This window comes from Nannobrachium achirus (genome assembly GCF_963921795.1).
Source record: "Nannobrachium achirus genome assembly, chromosome: 8".
Classification (NCBI taxonomy): Eukaryota; Metazoa; Chordata; class Actinopteri; order Myctophiformes; family Myctophidae; genus Nannobrachium; species Nannobrachium achirus.
The window spans coordinates 26,418,472-26,443,545 of NC_137817.1; the positions used below are offsets into that span (position 1 = coordinate 26,418,472).

General features: G+C 43.8%; 1 protein-coding gene across 1 annotated transcript in view; it reads left to right on the forward strand.

The window, feature by feature from the left end:
• Window positions 1-3,682: 3,682 nt before the first annotated feature.
• Window positions 3,683-25,074, forward strand: part of pax3b (paired box 3b) — a gene marked incomplete at both ends in the record, with an annotated part of 40,812 nt that continues 19,420 nt past the window's right edge. The window contains 4 exons of the mRNA XM_080731336.1: window positions 3,683-3,767; window positions 4,439-4,674; window positions 5,123-5,252; window positions 6,087-6,230. Coding sequence (XP_080587462.1) covers window positions 3,683-3,767; window positions 4,439-4,674; window positions 5,123-5,252; window positions 6,087-6,230 — 595 coding nt within the window. The remainder of the gene's footprint in view (window positions 3,768-4,438; window positions 4,675-5,122; window positions 5,253-6,086; window positions 6,231-25,074) is intronic.

Sequence of the window (25,074 nt, forward strand, 5' to 3'; positions counted from 1 at the left end):
TCGGTATTCTCTTAATATTCCATAATGTTGGAATGATTAGGCCTAGGCTCATTATTAACTGTCCCAAATAAAGTCTTAATGAATAAACTGTAGCCTAGTCTACAAAAATGTGTTTTCACTTTATGGAAACTAAATATAGCCCACGCATATAAACATTTGAAAATAGGATATGGCGCCCAGGGCCAAATGAGCTGCACAAGACACAGCCTTGTGTGGACGTCATCTCGTTTGAATCACAACCAACATTTTTGCTTTAGCCCATGAATTATTAGCCTATAGACTAAAGATGCGTTGTGTTGGGTTTGAAATAATTTGACAGATACGTGGTTCTAGCACTGTGCTCTCAACAGAAAATGTGATGAAACTAATTTATTTCTCATCAAGCGAGATTTCTGACTTTGAGTTTCATCCCCCCGGTAATGGATTGGACACGGGGATTCAATGTCGCTTTTAAGAAGGCCGAGGTATGCATCTCGCTTCTCTCTGTTTTCCATTCTCCCCCCTCTGTTTTCTTGGATATAATATCCAGTTTCAATAAGTTCAATGACCCTCTAAATCGTCACGTTCGTCAGCATATAGCTACAGAGTGATGTTTTTCTGTTATTTGCCAGTATCGCCTGGGATGACTGCAAACGTGTGATAATAAATAATAGCTATAGCCCAGGCTGTTCATTTCTAGGGCATATGTTTTGTTCAAAGCACAGGCCTTATCGCCCATCGTGACATGATTCTGGTCTTCAGCTGCATGTAATTTAATTTTTATTAAAAATAAATAGCACAGTTTTTCTTTTAAACCCACTTCTAGCGATTAAAAACACGAAGACGATTAAATAGAATAGGGCGATTATTTCTCCCCACACAGTCCAGAGCTTTTTAAGTTGAACCTTTTGCTATTTCCTCTAAACAATATCCTATCAAGTTGAGGCCTTCACTCGTACATCTGCTTCAGCATCAGATAATAGAACTGCAAAGACACTTTGGCACGAATTACTTCGGATAAACTATAATGAACAATTCACCCGGGCTTATCTAGTGCACTTACAAGTGTTCGGCCGTGTCATCATTATGAGGTTGACTTTAGATAAGAGGATAATAACCTTCTCAGGGGGATAATAATGCTGTCCTGGCACGTGAAAGAAAGAACCCCCGTTTCCCATGCTTGTTTTAAGCCCAGCGTCCAGGCATTGTCCGAGCGCGTTTTGACAGAAAAGGCATTCTGAAGTGCCTTTCTGCAGCCACACAAAAGAGGCGAGTGTTAATTGAATGCATCTCCAGGCAGTGGGATGTCCGTAGAGCTGGATGGTGGTGCGCACCGTGGCTCCCCGCCGCGCGCCCAGTAGGTAAAGGTGAGGGAGTGAAGAGAGATGAAAGCGCGGGGCAGGTGCGTGGCTCGGGGTGCTTTGCAACCCCAGTCCTGTTGTGCACCGTGCGTCCCGTGGAGCATTCCAGGTCTCTCCCAAGTCCCTGAACAAACTTTAGAGGGGGATAAAATAAAGTCAAACGTGCTGACAGATTTTCCAACGACAGTGACAGAATACACTATATCGATAAAATTTAAAAACATAATTTCGATTTTACTTTAAGTTGTATAGGCCTACTTTTTTTCTGTATTTTCCGAGTGCATAGGTAAATTGGCCTGTAGTGGGCCTATCCTACTCTGTTTATTGTTTTTCACTATCATTCTCACATTCCAAATAACTTTCAGTGATATTATATTCCAAATCTCACCTGCAAAATAGCTCTGACACAGAAACCTGCTAACAAAATTAAAAATAAGATAAAAACAAATAAAACAGCTTATAAGAATAATAGCTGCCCTTTAACGGAATCAAGATTTCTTGTATAGGCCTAGGCTAAATTGTAGGACTGGCTCATCATTTCATCTCATGAGTGCAAAGCTCCTATGATGTCATGCCGTGGAGGAAAGATCAACTTTGATGGACAAACACTGAGGATGGGGTGTTTCGGATGGAAGGCTGCCTGCTTTTGTCTGATTCCAAAAGGTCAGGAATGGAAACCCCTTTTCGCGGTGATGGGTGATTGATCGGGGACTAAAAAGGGACGCTATGACCCCAGACACAATACATAAAAAGAGAAGCTAACTTTAGAAAAAGACACTTTAGAGAGTTTTCAGAGAGAGAGAGAGAGAGAGAGAGAGAGAGAGAGAGAGAGAGAGAGAGAGAGAGAGAGAGAGAGAGAGCAAAAAAAGAAGGAAAAAAAACAGTAGCACAGCACACGACAGTCACCGTCTGTCCTACAAACCTTTGGGGTCGTGACAGTATTTAGTTATTGCTCATTTAGTGATAAAAAAAAATACATTAAACGCCGACCCTTGTCCGCTTCAACCAAATAGCTAGACACGTTTTACGGCCGCCCTGGCGTCGCATCCTGCTGTGACGCACATCCCCTTTTACATTGCTCTCTGCGTGCCAGTGCCCATGCTTGAAAACCACAATAAAGTCCTCAATGTGCACTCTCTGTGCTTGTGGCATCATTTGTGTAATAACATAGTGGTTCTCAAACTTTATTTCATTTTATTTCAAGGACAATTTGGCTCCATTTGTATACACACTCAGTTACACTGATTGAATACATTACAAGTTTGCTTAGGAAAAGATACAGAACATTATACAGTTCACTGATACACTGTCAACTAAAAGGATAGAGACACAAGAAAGCTTTTAGACTTGTTTAAATTGGGGTCCATTTTTCCTCAATTCACACAACATTAAAATATGACACATGACATGGGCATGGCATGCGTGGAATCAAATGAGATATAAAATCACTTGTGTTAACGCATCCACTGCAGGGCAGGTGCACGTTGGTGATGATGCATGGGAACAAATCCACAAGTGTCCACTAAGTGTTAATTTAAATGGTAATTTACTAGCATGTAGGCCTACTTACAGGCCCTATGCAAACGCATGCCAGCCTATTTGGCAAGGCATACGGTCAAATCTGTCGGGCATTGTGTCCTCCAAGCCCTCCCTCCCCTCCACATAATAATATCTGTATTTGACAACTTGTAAACGTGTGAGTTATCATTCATCTGTCAAAAAGAACAGTCTCTCATCATCCAGCCAGCCTCCTGCCCTCTGCTTCCAAGCAAAACCCCTGACAGGCAGCTTCCCTTATAGGAAGAAAGTTTTCAGCGCGTCGGCCAATCATTGCGCACGGCTGGGGACCGGGTGCAGCCTCTCGGCCAATCGCAGGACCCGGATCATTGATGGAGAGAGGAGCGCAAGAAGCATCTAATAAGTGATCCGCTACTTTTTGACCGTCTCCGCTCACTTTGAACGTGTGTCAACAACAAACAGTAATAACATCTATAGCTAGACGCGGCCCAGTCTGTCCCGGAGACGTCGTCCGCTGTGGCCGCCGCGTCTTCAACGTGCGTTCGGACTGGGAAAACAAGACGATTTTGTTGTTTTAACCTACAACAACTCCACACCGTTTTGTTTCCCATTTGGTAACTTTTGCCTCGCAGAGGCGGGCGGTCTCATTCTCCCGGGGCAGTTGCACTTTCTTAGCCCCACTGTGGCTAACTTTACCGACGCCAACCTTCCAAGGACTGGAATACAAGACTACACAATACCTTTTTGTTATTGGCGCACGAAATCCCCAGGCTCTGTATACCGAGCACGGGAGGAGGGATTCCTAACTTCGGGGTCGTGGAGGTATGAGTGCGTTGGCGGGGGCATTACCCATGATGATGCGACCCACTCTGGCTCAGAACTACCCCCGCAGCGGCTTCCCCCTGGAAGGTAAAGATCAACTCCCACAACAAGGACATTTTACAAGTTCGGCCGAGAGATTGTGGGCCTCGATGCACATGCATGCATGGGTTATTAAAACAAGAACAACATTTTAGGAAATCTAAGTCCTGTCCAGTGTCCATCTCACAGGGTTTTATTCCGGGCATGCATAGGCTACTTTTGTCTGTCCAACATTAGTTGAACGCAGTTTTCGCATCTTGCTTTTGGCTTAATTTCATACATTTCCCTGAGAATCATTCCACTATAGAGAAAATGTGTTCCAAGGGGTTTAATAGAAATAATGTGTGTCACATACTGTTGTTTTGATAGGTAGTTCTTAATGTTTAAGTTTTATAGTGCCTGTGTTGGCAGTGTTGATCTAACCCCAGCCTTTATGAAAAACTCCAATTCCAGCTCAGTATTTCTATTAGCCCAATTACATTATTAAGCAATTTAGTTTTAATCTATAATTTAAGATTTTAAGTTGCCTAATTTTTAAAAGATGAATTGGAAATTATTTTGTGAAATTTTACAGTGGACTACTTAATTCTTTCACCATTTTATTTGTACCATAATTGAATTGTTATAATGTGTTAATAACGTGCATGCGTTTCCACTGTGTAGCATCATGTTGAATAGGTGATTGTTTGATATACACACACTATTGTCTTTACATCCAGTGTCCACCCCGTTGGGTCAAGGCCGAGTAAACCAGCTGGGGGGAGTTTTCATAAACGGCAGACCCCTGCCCAACCACATTCGTCATAAAATCGTGGAGATGGCCCACCACGGCATCAGGCCGTGCGTCATCTCACGGCAGCTGCGAGTGTCCCACGGCTGCGTGTCCAAAATCCTCTGCCGGTATCAAGAAACGGGCTCCATACGGCCCGGGGCTATCGGTGGAAGTAAACCCAAGGTATGGAAGGAAGAATGTAGGCCTATATGGGCTATATTAAAACACTGGTTCCCAAACACCCTTTATTTTTTGTTTCCTAAATTTTGTTTTTTGTTATTATTGTTTCAAGAGAAAAAAGAAAAGAAAAAAATCCCCAAAAGCATTTTTGGATGAATTAAAACGACGTTTATTCTTCTTCGATAATTTCATTAAGAAATAAAAGACATAGCCTATCAAATAAATTCCATAAATTAGAAAACAAATGTTTAAGAGTGAAAATAGCCAAGTTACAAGTTTGTATATATCTGCTGTTTTCACTAGTTGGGCAAATTTATAATTCCTAGGGTCTTGAGCTAAAAAGTTTGGGAACCACTGTATAAAAGGCCTCACAAAGTGAATATTGGAAAATACATGGCTACTTCACCCTGTATATAAGTAAATAAAGTTGATTTTTTTCTGGTCTTTAAAGCAGGGTACGACGCCGGACGTCGACAAGAGAATTGAGGAGTTCAAGCGCGACAACCCGGGTATGTTTAGTTGGGAGATTCGGGATAAATTACTCAAGGATGGGATATGTGACCGGAACAGCGTTCCATCAGGTAAAAAAAAGAGGCAGAAGTATAGGCCTACATTATAGGTCAGTGGTTCTCAAAGTGGGGTCGGGGGACCCTCAGGGGTCCTTGATAGGGTCCAAGAGGGCCCCCAGCAAAATGAGTTAACATATAGCATATAATCAGTTCATGCACTTTAACCCTATATCGGCAATTAAAACAAAATGAAAATATCAGAACATTTGGGAATATTTTTTAACACAAATCTTGGGGGTTGCACTCCCTTGCAAAAAAATATTTTCTGATGCATGGGGTCTGCAGCCAAATAGTGGGCTATATATTAATTTGGGAGTCCTCGACATAAACAAGTTTGAGAACCACTGCATTAGGTCACATAGTCCAAGTACTTTGCCATGGTGTGTGTGCATCAGTGCATGTGTGTGCAGCCTGTAGTTGGTCATCCATCATAGTTTCCATCGTCACCACCATCGTCATCATCATTTCATCTGTTAGCCTTCATTAACCATACCTGACCGCAGAGATCAACAGGTTAGCATGCCATAAACCCTGCATTGTGGACAGCGCACACAGTTACTTTTATGATCCCCTAAAGTCCCAAGCCAAGGAATCATTTGAAATGTTCTCCCTCATTAATTAATGGAGGCTACAGGCCATGCAGTGAGGAGTTTAATTCTTTGCACCGCATAGGCTAATAGAGGACTATAGGCTACGTTTGTAATTTTCATTATAGGTATAGAAATCATTTGAAATCGTTGACAATTTAAACGAATAGCCTATATGACTTTCATGTTTCTTTTATATTTTTTCTTATTTTTATTTCTTATTTTTTTTTTACATTTTCTTAATTTCTTCCGAACTCAGTGAGCTCCATCAGTCGCATCATGCGCAGTAAGTTCGGAGGGAAAGGAGAGGATGAGGACGATGAAGATGAGATGGACAAGAAGGAGATGGAGGACACGGACCGCCGGGCCAAGCACAGCATTGAAGGCATCCTTGGAGACAGATGTGAGTCCACTTACCTATTACCTATACTTGTTATAGGCCTACACGCACGACGGCGTCGCTCGCCGAAAATAAATAACAGTGGAGTAATTAAGTCGATTTACTTATGTAGCCTACTGTACAATTTTCAGGTATTTCCAATTTCCAATACGTTTACTTCCACTACATCTTGGATCCAAATATTGTACGCCTACTTTTACTCCACTACATTTATTTGAAAACTTTTGTTAGCTACTTTGCAGATATACATTATGTTATAAAACAAACATAAACCACTGCTGACCTATTTTATACCAAGGCTATTTGAAAATAGCAGATCTACAACTTGTAGATCTGCTATTTTCAAACATTTTAGTAATTTTAGTTTTGATGCCAATACTTTTTCTTAAGTAACACAGGACTTCTGAACACAGGACGTTTACTTGTAACAGAGTATTTTTATATTGTGTTATTGCTACTTTTACTTAAGTCAAACATTTGAGTACCGTGAGTTTGTTTGTGCTTTGGATTGGAGAGGTTTGGAGAGGCCTTTCCAAGTTCCAACCTGTTGCTTGCGTCCCGTCTTGCGCATCAGTGCGGTGGGAGACGGGAACGTGCGTGATTGCATGGAGTTGTTGAGGGTGGGTGATGCAGTTGAGGCGAGAGTTTGGTTGTGTTCTGTCGAAACTGCTGTGTTTCTGCGAGCAGTTGTAAGGTTGTTGGATGCGGATGAAGCGTGGAAGAGGGCAGAGTGTGCGCGCCTTTGTCGGCGCGCCCATAAAGTGCGCTCGTTTGTTTGGAATTCTTTATCGACCATATCTCTTCTGCTAATGCTTTTCCCATGAGTCCTTACCGTAAATCAAACAGCAGGTGATGGCTTTTTGCGGGAAGTGAAGAATGCGTGCGTGTGCGTGTGCGTGTGCGTGTGTGTGTGTGTGTGTGTGTGTGTGTGTGTGTGCGTGCGCGTGCGCGTGCGTGTGCGTGTGCGTGTGCGTGTGCGTGTGCGTGTGTGTGTGTGTGTGTGCAGCATGTGTATGCGCTTTGTGTTTGAGAAAGAGAAGAGAGGAAAGGCCAAGAGGCTATATGAACTTATTTGAAAAATGAACTTAGGTGCAAATTAACTAGCCTATATGCATTTTTTTTGTATTGTTGTTTTTTGTATAAGGAATAGGACCATAGTCCTAAATTATAGCCTAATTACTATATATTTATAAATTAAAATAAAGAGAAAAAAGTCAGACCTAATATGATCATGTGGCGTAATTTAATTTCGAGAATTCTGTGGGCTATTGATATTCAATTTAGGACAATTGAAAAGCTGTAGGTCTCTTCAAGTTATGCCCACTGTCCCAACAGGGTTATGGATCAGCTGTGCGTCCAAGTGAAATGTGCGCAAAAGAACTTTACAAAATCGCTCTGATGTGAATTGTTATTTCCCCCTTCAACAATTCAGCAATGAAATTCACTTGTGCATGTGCACGCTTTCTTTCGTTGTGTACAGTGTCCAGAAGGACAGACAGTAAAACGAATTGGAGGAAGAGCGAGGCGGCCGGACAGTTTGACAAGACAAAACGTCCCCAAATGAGTTGATCAAACATTTGTATAAGGGTCCCATCCCTCACAAAGACACACAATTGGACACTTGAGGATGAACTTGGGAGACAAAGGGCCGAGAGTCTATAGAGGCTCACGCTTCGGTTACGCACGGACAAAAGGGCCAGCTCCCAGGCAGCTTGGTCGCCATAAAAGAAGGCAACCTGTTTATAATTCAGTCCGAAAGAAGAAGAAGGAGAAGGAGAAGAGAAAAAAAAGAAAACGGAGAGAGGAGAGCTCCTCCAGACAAAAGCCCAAGAAAAAGAAAACATTATGAGGCAGCAATGAAGGATGAATTATTCAGGGAGCGCCAATTGCCTCGCTGCGGCCCCGCAAAAAGTTTTAGAGAGCGTTAGTTCAATTATAGAGAAACACTGGCCATTTCACCTACTAAATGTCCCTGTGCGGGTCAGCTAGACTAGAGGAGCCGCTATTCACTAATTGGAAGTCTTTGGATTTGACTGACGCACGCATGCATGTGTGCGCGCACGCGCGCGCGCGCACACACACACACACACACACACACACACACACACACACACACACACACACACACACACACACACACACACACACACTATAAAGGTAGGACTATAGCCTACTTGAACATATAAATATAAATGAATTTAAAATGTTGTATATAGGCCTAAATATTTAAGTGTGGCATATTCATTATTATTTCTTCTATTGCAGGAAAACAAAAAAATACCCCACGAATAACAAATAAATGTGTTTTAATGATTGAGGTGTAACCAGGCCTATAGGCTATTGAATTTGCTGACATGCAAACTATAAACATCAGTTAATCAGCTTCTTAATTCGGACTTAAAACACAACATTGCCACAACAATATTAATATTTCCACTGTTATATAGCCTAATTAAGATTATACACGTATTAACAATACGACTATAACTCTGATAAGGGTTAGGGTTAGAACTAAAAATAGGTCCCATATATTTCAAGATGCCGCCCGTCATCGTTCAATCAATGCAGCCTATTTATTGATTCTTTTATGGGACCCTGCCGTGCCCTCTTGAACATTAATAATGTCTTCTAAACGACGTGGATATTGTGCTATGTCACATTTAATGACGGAGGAACTGTATTAAAGAGTGCTCTGGTGAAAGGGGACCAATGTTCTCCCCCGAGAGCGAGCGGCTCGATGATGGCCCCGAGCGGCGCTTCACAATGGAATCCACAACACTCACCCTCTGCAAAGCTCTTCAAGCAGATTAAACCCACTCTTTTATTTCACCCCACTTTCATCTGGAGAGCCAGACCGCCCCTCTGTTTCCTTTCCTTTCCCTTCCTTTCCTTTCCTTTCCTTTCCTTTCCTTTTTTCCTTTCCTTTCCTTTCCTTTCCTTTTCCTTTCCTTTCCTTTCCTTTCCTTTCCTTTCCTTTCCTAGTGGTGGAAACAGTACTCACATTTTGTACTTAAAGGAGTAGTTCACCCCCAAAATGACTTTTTTTCTATTGATTAGTCACGCCATGGAGACTAGAGTTCAATATATCTTTAGTTTTTTGTCTCATTCCTAAGACAAACATGTGATAACAATAAATTTACCCCCATTCGTTCCGGATGGGGACCCGTTTCGAAACGGGTCCCCATCCGGAATCAATGGGGGTAAATTTACTCGAATCAAATTTTTGTCTTAGGAATGTGACAAAAACCAAAAAATATTATTGAACTCTACTCTCCATGGCATGAGTAATCAATAGAAAAAAAGTCATTTTGGGGGCCAACTACTCCTTTAAGTAAAAGTATCAATACTGCACTGTAGATGTACTCCGTTACAAGTAAACGTCCAGAATTCAAAATGTACTTGAGTAAAAGTATCAATACTGCACTGTAGATGTACTCCGTTACAAGTAAACGTCCGGAATTCAAAATGTTGAGTAAAAGTACGAAAGTATGTGCATCAAAAGTAAAAGTACAAAATGTTTGAAAGCCTAGGTATAGAATAGGGCTAAAGTGCATTAATGTATGTTTAATAATATTATAATTGCAAAGTAACTAATAACTAAAGTTTTCAAATAAACGTAGTGGAGTAAAAGTACAATATTTGGATCCGAGATGTAGTGGAGTAGAAGTAAAAGTAGAAAACTGGAAATACTCAAGTAAAGTACAAATACCTCAAAACTGTACTTAAGTACTGCAACTTAAGTAAATGTACTTAGTTACTTTACACCACTGCTTTTTCTTTTTCTTTTCCTTTCCTTTCCTTTCCTTTCCTTTCCTTTCCTTTCCTTTCCTTTCCTTCTCTCTCTCTCTCTCTCTCTCTCTCTCTCTCTCTCTCTCTCTCTCTCTCTTTCTCTCTCTCTCTCTCTCTCTCTCTCTCTCTCTCTCTCTCTCTCTCTCTCTCTCTCTCTCTCTCTCACACGCACACACGCACGCACGCACGCACGCACGCACGCACGCACGCACGCACGCACGCACACACACACACACACACACACACACACACACACACACACACACACACACACACATACACTGACTTACAGTAATATCTGGAGCTCATCCTCCAGAGTGCAGGGGAAAAAACATGAGAAAGCAGTGTATGTCAGACTGGCATGCCTGTGTGAGATACCTGTGCATTTGGTTATATGCCAGTGGATCTGAAGACCCCATTGGTAGGCTACTTGAGGGGGTTCCAGGGGGTCCCCCGCAAGTCAATATAGCACGAATAACAAGTTTAAAAACTTAAACAAGCTCACATCAATTGCATGAGATGCTCTATGAGCTTGTAGATCTTCTGTATATATGTTTTTCTAATCTTGAGATAAATGTGAAATGTCTTTGAAACATTTTAACAACCATAGTATAATGTTGGTCCCTGGTATACAAGCTCTCTTCAGATGGAGGGCCTAATGGCCTATAAGAATATTTCGTTGGATGATTTTTTAACCAGCCCTGACATAGGCTAAAATGTCCTACAAGGGATATCATTCCTCTTGTCATTAATGCTGCTATTTAAAGTGTTGGTTTACAATTCAAATTGTTTGTCTTAATCCTGCAAGGGGGTCTTTCTTTCAGGCAAACAACTGAATTAAATAGAAAAGCATTGCTGTTCAAGGGCGGAGAACTGGCTCTGACTTTAGTCTTTTTAAATCAAATTTAGCCTTTGATAAAAGGCCGCTCAGTAGTTCAAACAATCTGCTACTGTCAGAAATAGCCTACGCGAGGAATGAGTCGGGCACCGCGATTATGAGGAATAATAAAATCAAATCAACTTTTATTTTTTTAGCCTTTTGAAACGAGGCTTAATTTGGATTTTATTTTTGAACCAGCAAGAAGAGTTAAAACACATAGGCCTACAAACATTTTTTAATAAACTTGCAGTGAAACGTTACAACATTAATTTAAACATTTTAGGGAGAAACTTCCTTGTTTCTGACATTTTGAGTTGTTCCCCCAGGCCTGCCTCGACTCCATGCCTCCATAAAGTCCAAACATCAGACTAATTAACCCTGGAGGCAAAGTTAACGATTTATAGAGCAGGGCCGTTGGCCCCGCCCCCTCTCCACCGTCATATTTTCACAGTGTATCTTTACTGAGGCTGCTTCGTTAAGTGAAATTAGCCAGATGATACAGAGAAGCCTTGTTGAAGGCCAACACGTTTCCATTTAGGCTGTCCATGCACGCACACAGGCGCACACACACACACACACACACACACACACACTCGCGGCACGCACGCACGCACGCACGCACGCACGCACGCACGCACGCACGCACGCACGCACGCACGCACGCACACACACACACACACACACACACACACACACATTCCACTCTGCAATGCAAACAGTCAATGGGATAACTTTATTTGGTGAAAGGGGATCCTGGAAAGGGCTAATTGAATAAGCCCGGGATCTTTGAAAAACCCTTACCATGGTGAGCGCAGTCATCATGTCATAATTAGGTTTATTGAGGCGCATTCCTCCAATCTGCCTCCATTCTCCTGGGCTCATTGTATCCAGGGCCCAGGCCAATGGCCTGGGGACAAAAGGGAACCGTGAGCAGACAATACATGAAAGAGCCATAAAGATTTAGCTAGCTTTGTCAATGAGACGGAGCAGGACTTTGTTTGTGTAAATAATGTGCAGTGAATGAGAAACTCGGGGCTCCTCAGCGTCTTGGGGCGAAGGGACTGCGCACTGCACTGCAAATGTGGGCACACACTGGATGGGTGCCAGGCGAGAGGAGAGAGGGAGGGAGGGAGGGATGGAGGACAGGACAGGATGGGGAAGAAGGACAGTTTGAAAAGAGGGAGTGAGCAGAGAATGTGAACGGATTAAGGAATAAATGTTATGTTTAATTGGCAGTGGCTGTTTGTGTGGGTATTCAAACAATTTGATTCTGTTATATTAACTTTGGACTTGTTGATTATATTGACTCCAATGTTGAGTGATATTTAGAGCTGCAAACAGACTTTTACACTCTGGAAGAATTAGGCTAAACTTTCACTTTTTTTTTTTTACCAGTACCACAGATTTATTTGAGTTAGCTCAGTGTGAATCTATTGCTTTATCACACATTTATATTGTTATATAGCACATTAGATTGGAGTCAGATTTATCACAACATGTATCCAAGTAAATAAAACGTGGTCAACCTATAGCGACATCAACACTCATCTCAATGCAATGCAGTCTGATGGATCTTAATAGCTGATGGCTATTACTGGCCTGAGTCAAGTGTCTGTTGAAGAGGCCTCTGTCCTTCTGTTTGCCTGTTTGTAGGAACAATGTGTCACTCAAAGTGTCCCTGCACATGAGGGCACAGGGGGCACCGGGGTGCAAGAGGCGAGCACCAAATCACTCTCCTACCCTGGGGCTCTCTGTGCCCCCACCACCCTCCATTTCTCATATGCACCCCCTTCTCCCTCTTGTGAGTTTTTATTTAATTCTTATATCATTAAGTCCTTGCATGACAACTATCCAAGCATAAAAACATAGTTATGTGCAAATGAATGGTCGCTCTATGCTTCATTAAAGCCTCTTTTTCCTTCCCGTTCCTATTGTGACCCTCTGATATCAATTCAAAGGGCAATTAATGAATGCACAGCGACTTTGAAGTGAGGGCGTTTTTTTTTTTTTTTGGTGAGGGAGGGGGGCTTGTGTGTGTGTGTGTGTGTGTGTGTGTGTGTGTGTGTGTGTGTGTGTGTGTGTGTGTGTGTGTGTGTGTGTGCAAGCACGGGCGGGGGGGGGGGGGCTTTGGGCATTCCCCCTTCAAAACCTCTCCAGCACCCCAACCTTCACCCATGATGATGGACTAGTCACATTGAGCCGAGAGCAAGCGCACCCCAAAGACGGTCTGAAGGGAGTGAAAGAGTGAAAAGGCTCGTCGAAGGTCAAGTAGAATGGCTCGGCTTAGAATAAGGCCCCTCTTTATCTGCTGCAAGTATGAACTATAGGGAGAACGGCTGAGGCGGAGGGGGCTGCGGGGGGGGGGTTGTGTGTGTGTGTGTGTGTGTGTGTGTGTGTGTGTGTGTGTGTGTGTGTGTGTGCGCGCGCACGCGCTCACACACAAGTGTAAGTGCTTTTAAGAAAGTATAGGAGGAGGGAGAGAGTATGTTTTTCGGTGCCTAAATTAATGCATGCATTCTTGCGTTTGTGTGTGTGTGTGTGTGTGTGTGTGTGTGTGTGTGTGTGTGTTTATTAGTGCGTCTGTATGTGTATTTGCATGGGTTAGGGTGAAGTGTCAGAGTTGGCCGAGGCCAGCCAGAGGCCACTGACTGAACACAGCACAGCTAAACTACTAAAGAGAGACAGGCAGCTGTCAATCACCTGACCGATGGAGCCAGACGCTCAATCAGCGCTTTGTTAACTAACGAGTTCGGAGGCCTCGGTGTCACACGGATGGGTGTTTACTTGAGGGCTAAATTGCTAGACTACATTACGTTCACATTTCAGGCTTTTCAATCCTGGAGCGTAGCGAGTTAAACCAACACAAGATTATCGTCACTGTCAGGCATCTCCAAGTTTCAGATTTGTAGGTTTTTCCCTAAAGTAAAGCCCTGGTTCATCACACAAGACTATTGCACAAAACTAGTGAAAACAGCCGATCTACAAGCACACAACGCCTCGCAGTGCGAGGCGTTGTGTGCTTGTAGATCATCTATTTTCACTAGTTTAGATCATTTTTAAAACGATAAATACAAAACAAACTGTTTTGGACATACCACCCGACAATGACATTATGCTGTGTGGTTAAAGCTCTTATACACAGGGACAAGTAAAGCTGTAGAATAAGCTGCAATTCCACCACACAACAAACAAATACTATGTCATAATGCTGTGACAATACCGTGAACCTTGAAAACCAGATAAGGGGTGTGATTGATTGATTCAAGAATGCATATATGAACATACATAGACGTATATTTGTGGTTTACAAACAGTATAGGTGTCAAAAGGATATTGGTCCTTTCCTTTGTGTGTTATAAGAATACAGGTCATAAGAATACACTTACTTAAAGTGACTCCACACCAAAGAGACCAAAAACTCTTTCCAACTCCTGGCAGACTGGCAGTCTGTGGCATTTAGTGGCACAAACTCTAGTTGGCAGAAAGAACATTGTTTTTGCATGGTCTCCTCATTATAAGCGACTTTAGGTCTTCCTGTAAAGTCGCTTGTAATTATTCATAGTTGCGGGTTGCTTTTGTTAATGTTTATTTTCCTTAGTGTAGTTGCTTATTTGGGTCTTGCCTTCAAGATTATTAAAATGAAAAGCTGACGTAATAGGTCTAAATTGGTAAAAACAAATGGTTGCTTCTTTTGGGCTTGTTTTCATAGACCAGTTTGCTTGTTTCACTCACAAAATCTGTTAAATTTGGCAACACGCTTTCATCCCCATTGCAAACAAACAAAAGCATTTAGCACTATCTTTGCTTCTGAGCTGATCAATTGGTATAGGAACTGAGAGTTGAGACAATATGGTATTTAGTTCAAATACCATATTGTCCGTTCTACAACACCCTCAATACTACGTCTCCTAGAAAAAGATGGCAAAAACTGAGCAGGTTCAGTTCTTCATCAACGGGTCCCGCCGACAAAGGCGAGCATCTCTTGCCGACAAGATGCCGATGGCTCCCTGTCGGCAGCAGACGCTTTCCGCCTTCTTCCGTCGCCGACGTCGGCATGGTTAAGAGGTGCCTTTGAGGTTGTGTCTGAAGTATGAACCAAATCCTTGACCACTGTCCGTGTTACACTTAAACCCTATAGTTTACTGGGGTCCCCAAAGGCTTTATACTTGGTTCACTCCTTTTTGCCCTCTAGAGTCTAGACCAATCTTTTCCCAATAAATAGCCAATCTACAAGCTCACAACACTTGTGACTTTGTAGATGTGCTATTTCTTTTCAAATGCCACCCAATAGGGACCCTAGAGTTCATGTGGTTAAATCAACACTCACTATTTCTCTGTGAAGGGACATGAAACAAGAAAAGAGACACATGGCTTCTTTTGTGTGTAACCTTTTAAGACAAAGGTATGACAGACTGAATGTTTGTGATAACGTCATTATTGTAGACAATCCACGATTTAATCTAACCTTTACAAGCTCCATGACAGGCTTGCTCTTGCTCTTGCTCGTATGTGTGTGTGTGTGTGTGTGTGTGTGTGTGTGTGTGTGTGTGTGTGTGTGTGTGTGTGTGTGTGTGTGTGTGTGTGTGTGTGTGTGTGTGTGTGTGTGTGTGTGTGTGTGTGTGTGCGCGTGCGTGCGTGCGTGCGTGCGTGCGTGTGTGGTATTATGTGGGGTGGTAATAAGGGCTAGAGGTATGTTTTTATTGCAGATAAAACAGATGATATCAAGGTTTCCTTCGACAATTGCAAATGCCATAGGGAAGTGTGGATAACTTTATAAAGAAAGACAGATTCTCACTCAATTTCCCCACAGATAACCTGCCGTGTTAAATGCATATTATTGTTGTTTTTTCCTTTCTAACCTCTGGATTACACACTACTAAAATAGGCCTATATGTGTTCATGCGCTTACAGTATGTGTCCAACAGTGGTCAACATAACCATTGGAATAATTATATCCACTTCTTGGTGGAATATTTCACTATTCATCCTATGATGAGATGAAGTATGTATGGGGTAAGTGGTTAATACAAAAACATGAACACATTTTCTTTCAATTGTCAATCATTTTTATAAACTGCAATTTAGCAATTGACAGACATGTCTGGAGTTGACTTTACCAGCTGATTTAGTCAGCAAATCCTTATTAACAGAACATGATTTTCAACAACTGTAGCACTTTGTCTCAGCAATAACGACAAATGGCTGCTATTTGCAGAAAAAAAACTATTGACGCATGAAAAACTGTGTTGAACGTGTTATGCATACACGCACACACAAACTCACGCACGCACGCACACACACACACACACACACTCACGCACTCACGCTCGCATTCACACGCGCATGGTCCGGTGTAGCCCCAGGGGTTAGACAGAAAAATCCTAATTTGTCATTGCATTATGAGGACCTGAATGAAGTGCTGCTGGTGTGCTCATGTCCCCTGTGGTCGATGTCTATCTCTAGTCTGTGGCAGGCAGGCTGGGCGGGGTCACAGGGCAGTGCAGGGTCACCCTCCGCCTGCACCGCACAGGAAACAAGGGTTAGGAACATGTTTAGCTGCAAATGACAGGTAGCCATTTCCTGCCTCCCCTCTGCTGCCCCGTGCGCGTGCGGCGCGAGGCTAGCAGTGTGGCAGGTGATTACTGGGCCTGTCATTTTCTACTGCTGTACCCCTGATTGAAGCCCATGTGCATGTGTTACTCTTTCATCTATCTAAATGCATCATCTTCATGGCCCCCACGCAAGCTGGCAAGCATGCGCACAAACTCTAGCAATAGCATGCACACACACACAAGAACACTACTCTCTCTTACATGCTCAAACGCGCACGCGCACACACGCACGTGCACGCGCGCGCACACACACACACACACACACACACACACACACACACACACACACACACACACACACACACACACACACACACACACACACACAATGTCTATTACAAGGCAGCTGTGAAGGTCTGCACCCCTCCTTAGCAAGTCAAGTGAGTTACTCCCCAACCTCCCACACACACACACACACGCACGCACGCACGCACGCACGCACGCACGCACGCACGCACGCCCTAACCCTAACCCGTACCAGGAAAACTGTCCTTACAATGTCTAACATTTTATACTATACTTGGCCCTCACGAGAACCTTATAGTAATACAAATACACACAGACACACAGACACACACGCATACGCACACGCGCACGCACGCACGCACACACACACACACACACACACACACACACACACACACACACACACACACACACACACACACACACACACACACACACTCACACACACACTTGCGCGCAAGCACATGCATGCTGCACACATCTCTCTTTTAACCCGCCAGAAAGAGGCGCAGATGGGTCCATAAGCTGTCAGTTAACCCATTATCCAGCCCAGCATCTGCCCGCCTTGACTTCTATGTACTGTTTAATGCAGTCGGCCAGTCACTTAGACCCCAGGCTCCTGAATAGAAGCAGGACGGTCGGCCCGCCCAAATAACTGCTGCGCTTGTCTCCTCTGCCTTTTGTTTAGTGTTTTTTTTCCTTCTCTTTTTTTTAGGGGGAGGTGAAAGGGGGCGGGGTATTAACCAAAGAGTTTACTAGGATGATCTGAAAATAGCACACACATATGGTCAGTCAACCTCCCCAACCCGGCATACGCAATTAATGAGTGTTCATTTAATTTCGAGAGTGTAAGAAAGGTATTAAATTAACACTTGATTTTGCCGTCTGAAAGCCAACACTCAACGCACACACTCACATATACACAAGGCATATGTCTCAGTGGACGTATCGTCACTGTTGGGCAGAAACCTCGTATCTCCAAGTTTCAAATTCGTAAATTTTTTTGCAAAGTAAAGCCCTGCTTCATCATACAAGGCTGTCGCACAAAAGTATAGTGAAAACAGCAGATCTACAAGCACACAACGCCTCGCTGTGCGAGGCTGTGTTCACTAGTTTAAATCATTTTTAAAATGATAAATACAAAACAAACGGTTTTGGACATACAAGGTTTCCACCGGACAACGACGATATTTAAGTATTTTTGTCCCCTGTCCAATGTAACACCAATGCTATAGTCTTTCCAGTGTATAGTATTTTGGCTATGTCAGCTAAGTCCCCTATTCTTCTCCTCCTCCTCCTCCTCCTCCTCCTCCTCCTCCTCTTCTCAATCCTAGTTTTTCTCCTCTGTGGGATGGCATTGCATGGCGGGAGCCATTTTGGGTCTTTCTTGGCTCTGGGAAAGGTTGTTTTGGCCGGAGGTCCAGTGCACTGTGTGCCTCACAGGGCCTCAGTTTGGTTAAATTAAACCGTTTTCTTTTCCCTCCTGAGTTTACACCCTCTCTCCCTCTCTCTATCCTTCCCTGCTCTCTCCCCTTCTCCCTCTTTCCCCTCTCTCCCTCTTTTCCCCTCCCACCCTCTCTCCCTCTCTCTATCCTTCCATGCTTTCTCCCCTCTCCCTCTTTCCCTCTTTCCCTCTCTCCCTCTTCTTCCCTCCCACCCTCTCTCCCTCTCTCCAAAGCAATCTTTCTCCTTTTCCCACTTTCTTTGCCACTGTTTCACCACCTCTCCCTCCCTGACTCTCCCTCTCCCTCTCCCTCTCCCTCTCCCTCTCCCTCTCCCTCCCTCTCACTCTCTCTCACTCTCTCTCTCTTTGTGGTACGTAGACAGTTCCTCCTTCATTCTATTTTCTCCAGGCCTTCCCCGCTCAGATGATTTCTTTTAACCTCTTAAGGTTCACGTTCTCACATATGTTGGGTAAATTGACAAAAGCCAATGCCATGTACAGTAGTACCTCCTCCTATTAGAGGACGAGGTGAAGCGAAAGCGCATACAGCACGAGGAGGTTAAAGTGAATCGAAGTGTTTACGAGCGTTTCTAAATACAGCATTTTAAGATATAACTTGTATATACAGACAGGAGGAGATAGGAGGGATAGAGTGGATAATTTAATAGGCCGAGGCATGGTCAGTGGTGCCAAATCGATGCGATCAGATGGCGGGGATAGCGAGGCGGCTATGGGGCACGAGGCACTCTCAAACCACAGGTTTACAGAGCTGTAAAGGACCCGTGGAGCAGGGAGGGACTTCACCCCCTTCCACCTATCCTCATCTCTCTCTCTCTCTCTCTCTCTCTCTCTCTCTCTCTCTCTCTCTCTCTCTCTCTCTCTCTCTCTCTCGCTCCTTCTCACTCTGCACCCACTTAGTGGTGTGGTAAGTTGCAAGAGCCGTGAGGCAGATTGGTTCTCCTTCTTTCTTTATGTTTTTATGAAACGTAACTTGCAGCTGTATGTGGGTGTGTGTGTCTGCACGCACACGTGTGAGCATGGCCACATGCATTACAGTATACAGGACCTTTCATTATTAATATACGTTGTGAAAGCGTCTCAGGGCCGACAAGCTACAGTCGATGAACCTTGTCACAAGGTGTGTGTTATTGTCAGCCATACGCCGCCATGTGTGTCATGCGTTTGTGAATGTACCGGTATGTGTGTGTCAGGGGTCATCGCCATGCTGGCTTGTGGTGGAACTTTTTATTTTTGCCAAGGACATGTACAAAATGTGTGACAAGCCCTATAAGATCTATCCCTAAATGAGCATTACAGGTCTGTAACTCTGAGAGTGTACAAATGGAACCAAATGGGCCCATAACGGGCCCATTTGGTTCCATTTGCACACTCTCAGAGTTATGGGGGTCCTTAAAAATACCACAAAATACCACAGTGAACCACTGTACCAGTGGACTGCATATGCCATACATTGATACACATGTGCCATTTCAACTCTTTGGGATGTGCTGCGCTTTTCTTGAAAGTTTTCTGCAAATGCATTTTTTCCATCGGGTTTGTTCCCTGTTTTGCTTTTCAAATTTGTATGGATAGCTTATTTTTTTCAGAAACTAGCAATAATGGCTGATCTACAATCTACATTTTCTGCAAATCCCCTGCCATTGCCAATGGCAGGTTGTGTGAAGTTTTGAAATGGCACATCTGTAGTAGCATATCGTCGTTGTCAGGTGGAAACCTTGTATGTCCAAAACTCTTTGTTTTGCATTTATAATTAAAAAAAATATTTAAACTAGTGAAAACAGCCGATCACAACGCCTCGCACCGCAAGGCGTTGTGTGCTTGTAGATCTGCTGTTTTCACTACCTGTGCGACGGCCTTGTATGATGAAGCAGGGCTTTACTTTGTGAAAAAACGTACACATTTTAAACTTGGAGATACAAGGTTTCTGCCCGACAGTGTCGATATAGCAAATCTGAAGAAAACCTGGAGACTTGCCATTCAGTAATTGGGTCTTGATCAAAATAATAATATTATAAATGGTGTGTAAAATCAAAATCTTGCCACCCACACAAATGTGTCCGTGTATAGGGACATATTGATGACCCCATGGTGTGTGTGTGTGTGTGTGTGTGTGTGTAGTGTGCACGTGTGAGCGAGCTCCTGGCCGGCAGGGAGCAGCGGGTGGCAGGGCTAGTTGGGTGTGTGCCCTGCACCACCCCACCGCCCCTCCAACATATGTGTCCCTCAATGAGCCTATTCTGTCACCTCCCACCCCTCTCCACTCCACACACATGCACGCACGCACGCACACACACAAACACATGCGCACGCACACAGAAAAACACGTGCATGTGCGCGCGCACACACACACAAACACAAAATGTAATAGTACAACACGGCAGCAGCAGCAACAAAATCAACACAGACACACAGAAGGCCGATCCCCAAGGGGACGTTTAAGTCAGCAACAACAGCCCCCTTCTGCCCCCCCCCCCCCTCCCCCCAGGGGGCTACAGTCTCCTTCAGAGAATCAGGGAGAGGCGAGAGTCCCCCCCCTTCGGCTGTGCCTTCCCCATAGCCCCCCTCCCCCCACATCGTCCCCCTTCGCAGAGCCCCTTTGTGCCCCCCCCCTACATGCACACACACACACACACACACACACACACACACACACACACACACACACACACACACACACACACACACACACACACACACACACACACACACCCCTGCCCCCATCTCTCGCACCCCCCCGTGTGCTCCCCGCGGGGCAGGTGACAGCCCTCCGCTGTGAAGGGTCCGAGGGAGCCATGACGGATTCCACAGATGGAGCGTGCAAATCGACTGCAAAGAGACCTCGGCTCTCCACAGCAACAAAGAGAGCTGGGGAAGGAAAGAGAAGGAGGGAGAGAGAGAGAGCGAGAGAGAGAGAGAGAGAAAGGGAGAGAGAGAGGGAACTATATGGATGGAAAGAGAGAAAGATGGGGAGCGAGAGGGATTGAGAGGAGGAGACAAAGAGAGGCTGAGAGGAGTTGTTGGGTGAAAGGGTGAGAAGAAGAGGGGAGAGAAAGGTGTGTAAAGTAGATGCTTGTTTAAGGAGTGGCAGCGTGCTGACCAGGACGCACGCAAATGTTGAGACTTAACGGATTCTCCTTCATGTAATTGGTTGAAACTTAGTCCTTAAGTTGCCTATACCAGTGTATCTCAAACTTTCACATTTCAAGGTCTCCCCTTAACTCTGACAGTATACAAATGGAACCAAATGGAACCGTTAGGGTTCATTTGGTTCCTTACACTGTTAGAGTTACAGACTTGCATGGGTCAATTTAGACCCCTCTAAAAGAACCATAGAATACACTTTGAGAATCACTGGCCTAAACTAAACCTGCAAGACGACTTTATCCGAGTTGCAGGAGTGGGAAACATGACACCGTTCCCTTTTTCCCCTCATGCGATCTATGACGATATCAAAGCCCAGAGCTCTAAATCCTGAGTTTTAATTTGACTCTCGGAGTTAGATTAACGTGCAGGATCTGGCGGCGTAGACTTCAGAGCCCTCTCAGGTGCCACACTGTCGCTTCTTTTGAACACTTGTTGGATCCCCGTGGCAGTCATAACCCGATAGGTAATTCCAAAGTGATTAAGGATTTTTCTCCCCCGACCGCCTCAGCATTCCCAGGGTCCAAATCCCTGTGAAATGCTGTGGAACGCGCATGCTGCTAAAGTCTGGGGGCAAAAGCATTCCGGACAGCCCTCCAGGGGCGTCACAAGGGGGGAGGAAAGTGGGACTGAGTTACTAGGTCCCAAGGTGGAGGGGCCTTCATAATTTTATACTTTAGCTATTGAAAAATAGCAGATATACAAGCTCACAGCTGCGAGCTTGTAGATCTGCTATTTTTGAAAAGTCGTGAAAATGTGTGCAAATCTTTTAATATGTGTATTTTTTAAGTGAACATTTGTAACTGAAATCTTGCTTCTGGGGGGGGTCCCTGGAACTAAATATTTTGAAATGGGGGTCCGTGGCCAAATACATATCATTTTGGGGGTCCTTCACATGAATGTTTGAGCACCACTGACATAGAAACATAGTTAAAAAAAAAAAAAAAAAAAAAAAAAAAACGTTTTCACGATTTAAAAAAAAATCTGATCTACAAGCTCGCAGCGCGGCACTCGGTACCGAGCTGTGAGCTTGTATAGCTGCTATTTTTCAATAGTTGAAGCACAGGGGCCCCACAGTGAATCCTTGTACCCAGGGCCCAGAATTTGGTGCGACACCCCTGCTGCCCTCTACTAGGAATTGGGGTGGGGGGGATTGCAAAAGGCCCGCTCTCTTGTTTTCAGCCTTCCTGTCTCAGATAATACAACACCAACACCCTCCCACCACCGCCATACCCACTGTTCCACACCCTGAATTCCTCCCCAGCCACCTTAAAAACACTCCCTGATCCCCCCATGGCCGTGTAGGACGTCTTGGCGGTTGTAAAGTGGTGTGGTTTGACACTGTCTCGAAGCTGTCGATGGTGTTTGTATGGTTCCAGAGATGCAGGTATAACTTCTTTCTTGGTGGAGGGAACAATTTCCCATCTTGATTCATTTTGGAATCTGTGACTGCCGTTACAAAGGCAGAGTGCAAGAATTTCACACACACAAAAAAAGGATTTAAAAGTGTTACAGCTGATCAGCCAAACGAGATAAAGGCATAAAAGTGATATAACACTGATTGTATATCTGTTCTTGAGCTAATTGTTCATCCCCCAATATCATGAAGGTTATTGACCTTTGGGCGACACAAATAAGTCGGTGTGTCCGAAAACGTAGTTACTGCACTCTGCCTTTGTAGGGCAGTGTAAATGGTAAATGGTGCATTTATATAGCGCTTTTATCCAAAGCGCTTTACATAGATTGTGCATTACATTCACCCATTCACACACACATTCATACACCGGTGGCGGAGGAAACCATGCAAGGCACCAACCTACTCACCGGGAGCAACTAGGGGTTCAGAGTGCTCTAATAACGGTTTCTCTACCCCTGAGCTATGCCGCAGTGTAGCCATTTCCAGTTTATTTCTTCTCTCTGTGGCGATGTGTGTGTGTGTGCGCACGCGTGCGTGTGTGCGTGTGTGTGTGCCCATGTGTGTGTGTGCGTGTGTGATGTTCACTTCACATCCAATAAAGAAATGCCAAAAATCCAAACCAACCAACGAAGAACCACCCATCTAGAGGGGCTCAAGTTTGCGCCTCGCTGTCTCTGCTTCTCTATAAACTTCTCCCCCCATCACTGAATGATTCTTTACCAATTTACCCCTAATGCATGTTAAGTTGCCTCCCTGTGCTATTGGAGTTGTTGTGGAGGGAAATACGCTCAGGGGAGGAAGAGGATCAGTTTCACATGAGGGGCCCTGAGCTATTTGGGATCTCTTGTATTTTATTGTTGCCTCAGAGAGGGGAACTAATACAGTGTTGCACACAAAACTTCCCCCGTGCTATACGGGGAATTCATTAATGTAACACACACACACAAAAGTGGGCACCGTGGCCCTGGTGAACTTGTGAGGAAGCCAGGGGGCTGTTCAAAGTGCTGGGTATAAAACCAAGCCCTGTGCTTAGAGAAGCCAACCCACAATAGAATTAATACTGATCTGAGGAGGAGATGAAAAGTGCAGCACAAAAGCTGTCAGGAGCTGTTATGTCACTGCAACTCAATCAAGCTGAAGGGCTCACTTGGTGACAGCTTGAAACCGATGGCTCGATGGCAACATTCATAGTCAATATCTGAAACGTGCAAACACTAGAATCGCTGCAATTATGACAATTCTTCAAACCACTGGTGGTTTTAGGCGCATGTTTGTAATATGTTTAAAACAATGGCCTATTTGTATTGACAAACATGATACATTCAGTAGGTCATGTCTATAATGACAAGTATAATTTTCTACGGTTTACATATACTTTTGTGATCAAATAAAGACCAACTGAAATAAAGCCAAATAGAAGAACTGAGGATGACTGAATAAACAGCTGTGTCGAGGAAGGTCTAGCGTGTTAATTATGTTGACGTATAAAGCATGAGAACTTCTAAAAGTATAATTGAAAAATAATCATTTCAGAGCATGGAGGAAGAACTTCCTCGTTGCTTAGCCTGTTCCCACAATAAATCCACTGCGACCTACTTATTACTTAGTCATGTCAGACAACAAATAGCATACAAAAATAACCAATCTATCCAGCAAAGCTTTATTTAACAAATACAGCATATACGCTCAATATATATTGTCGTTGTCGGGTGGAAACCTTGTATGTCCAAAACCGTTCGTTTTGTATTTATCATTTTAGAAATGATTTAGAATAGTGAAAATAGCTGATCTACAAGCACACAAGCGTTGTGTGCTTGTAGATCGGCTATTTTCACTACTTTTGTGCGACAGCCTTGTACGATGAAGCAGGGCTTTACTTTACGAAAAAAAATACAAATTTGAAACTTGGAGATACAAGGTTTCTGCCCGACAGCGACGATATATAGGCCTAGGGAAAACAAACAGCTGATATAATGATCAAATAGCAAGAAAGCTCAGAAGCACCTCAGTTGATTATAGACTATGCCTATGAGCAACAAATTTCCAGAAACACGTTGGTCTAGTCCAAAATTCGAATAACATCTGTTTCAAAGATACTTTGATTGATGTTAATATTGACAAATATGTATACATGAACATATATTTGTACATATCTGTCAAAAGGATTAAACACAACAATGCTCAAGAGCTTATTTACATTCAAATGTGTGTGTAAACTGACTGCCACACGTTGAGACAAATGGCAGAGACATTCAGAAACATTTAATCAATAATAAATAAATGTATACAAAGTACAA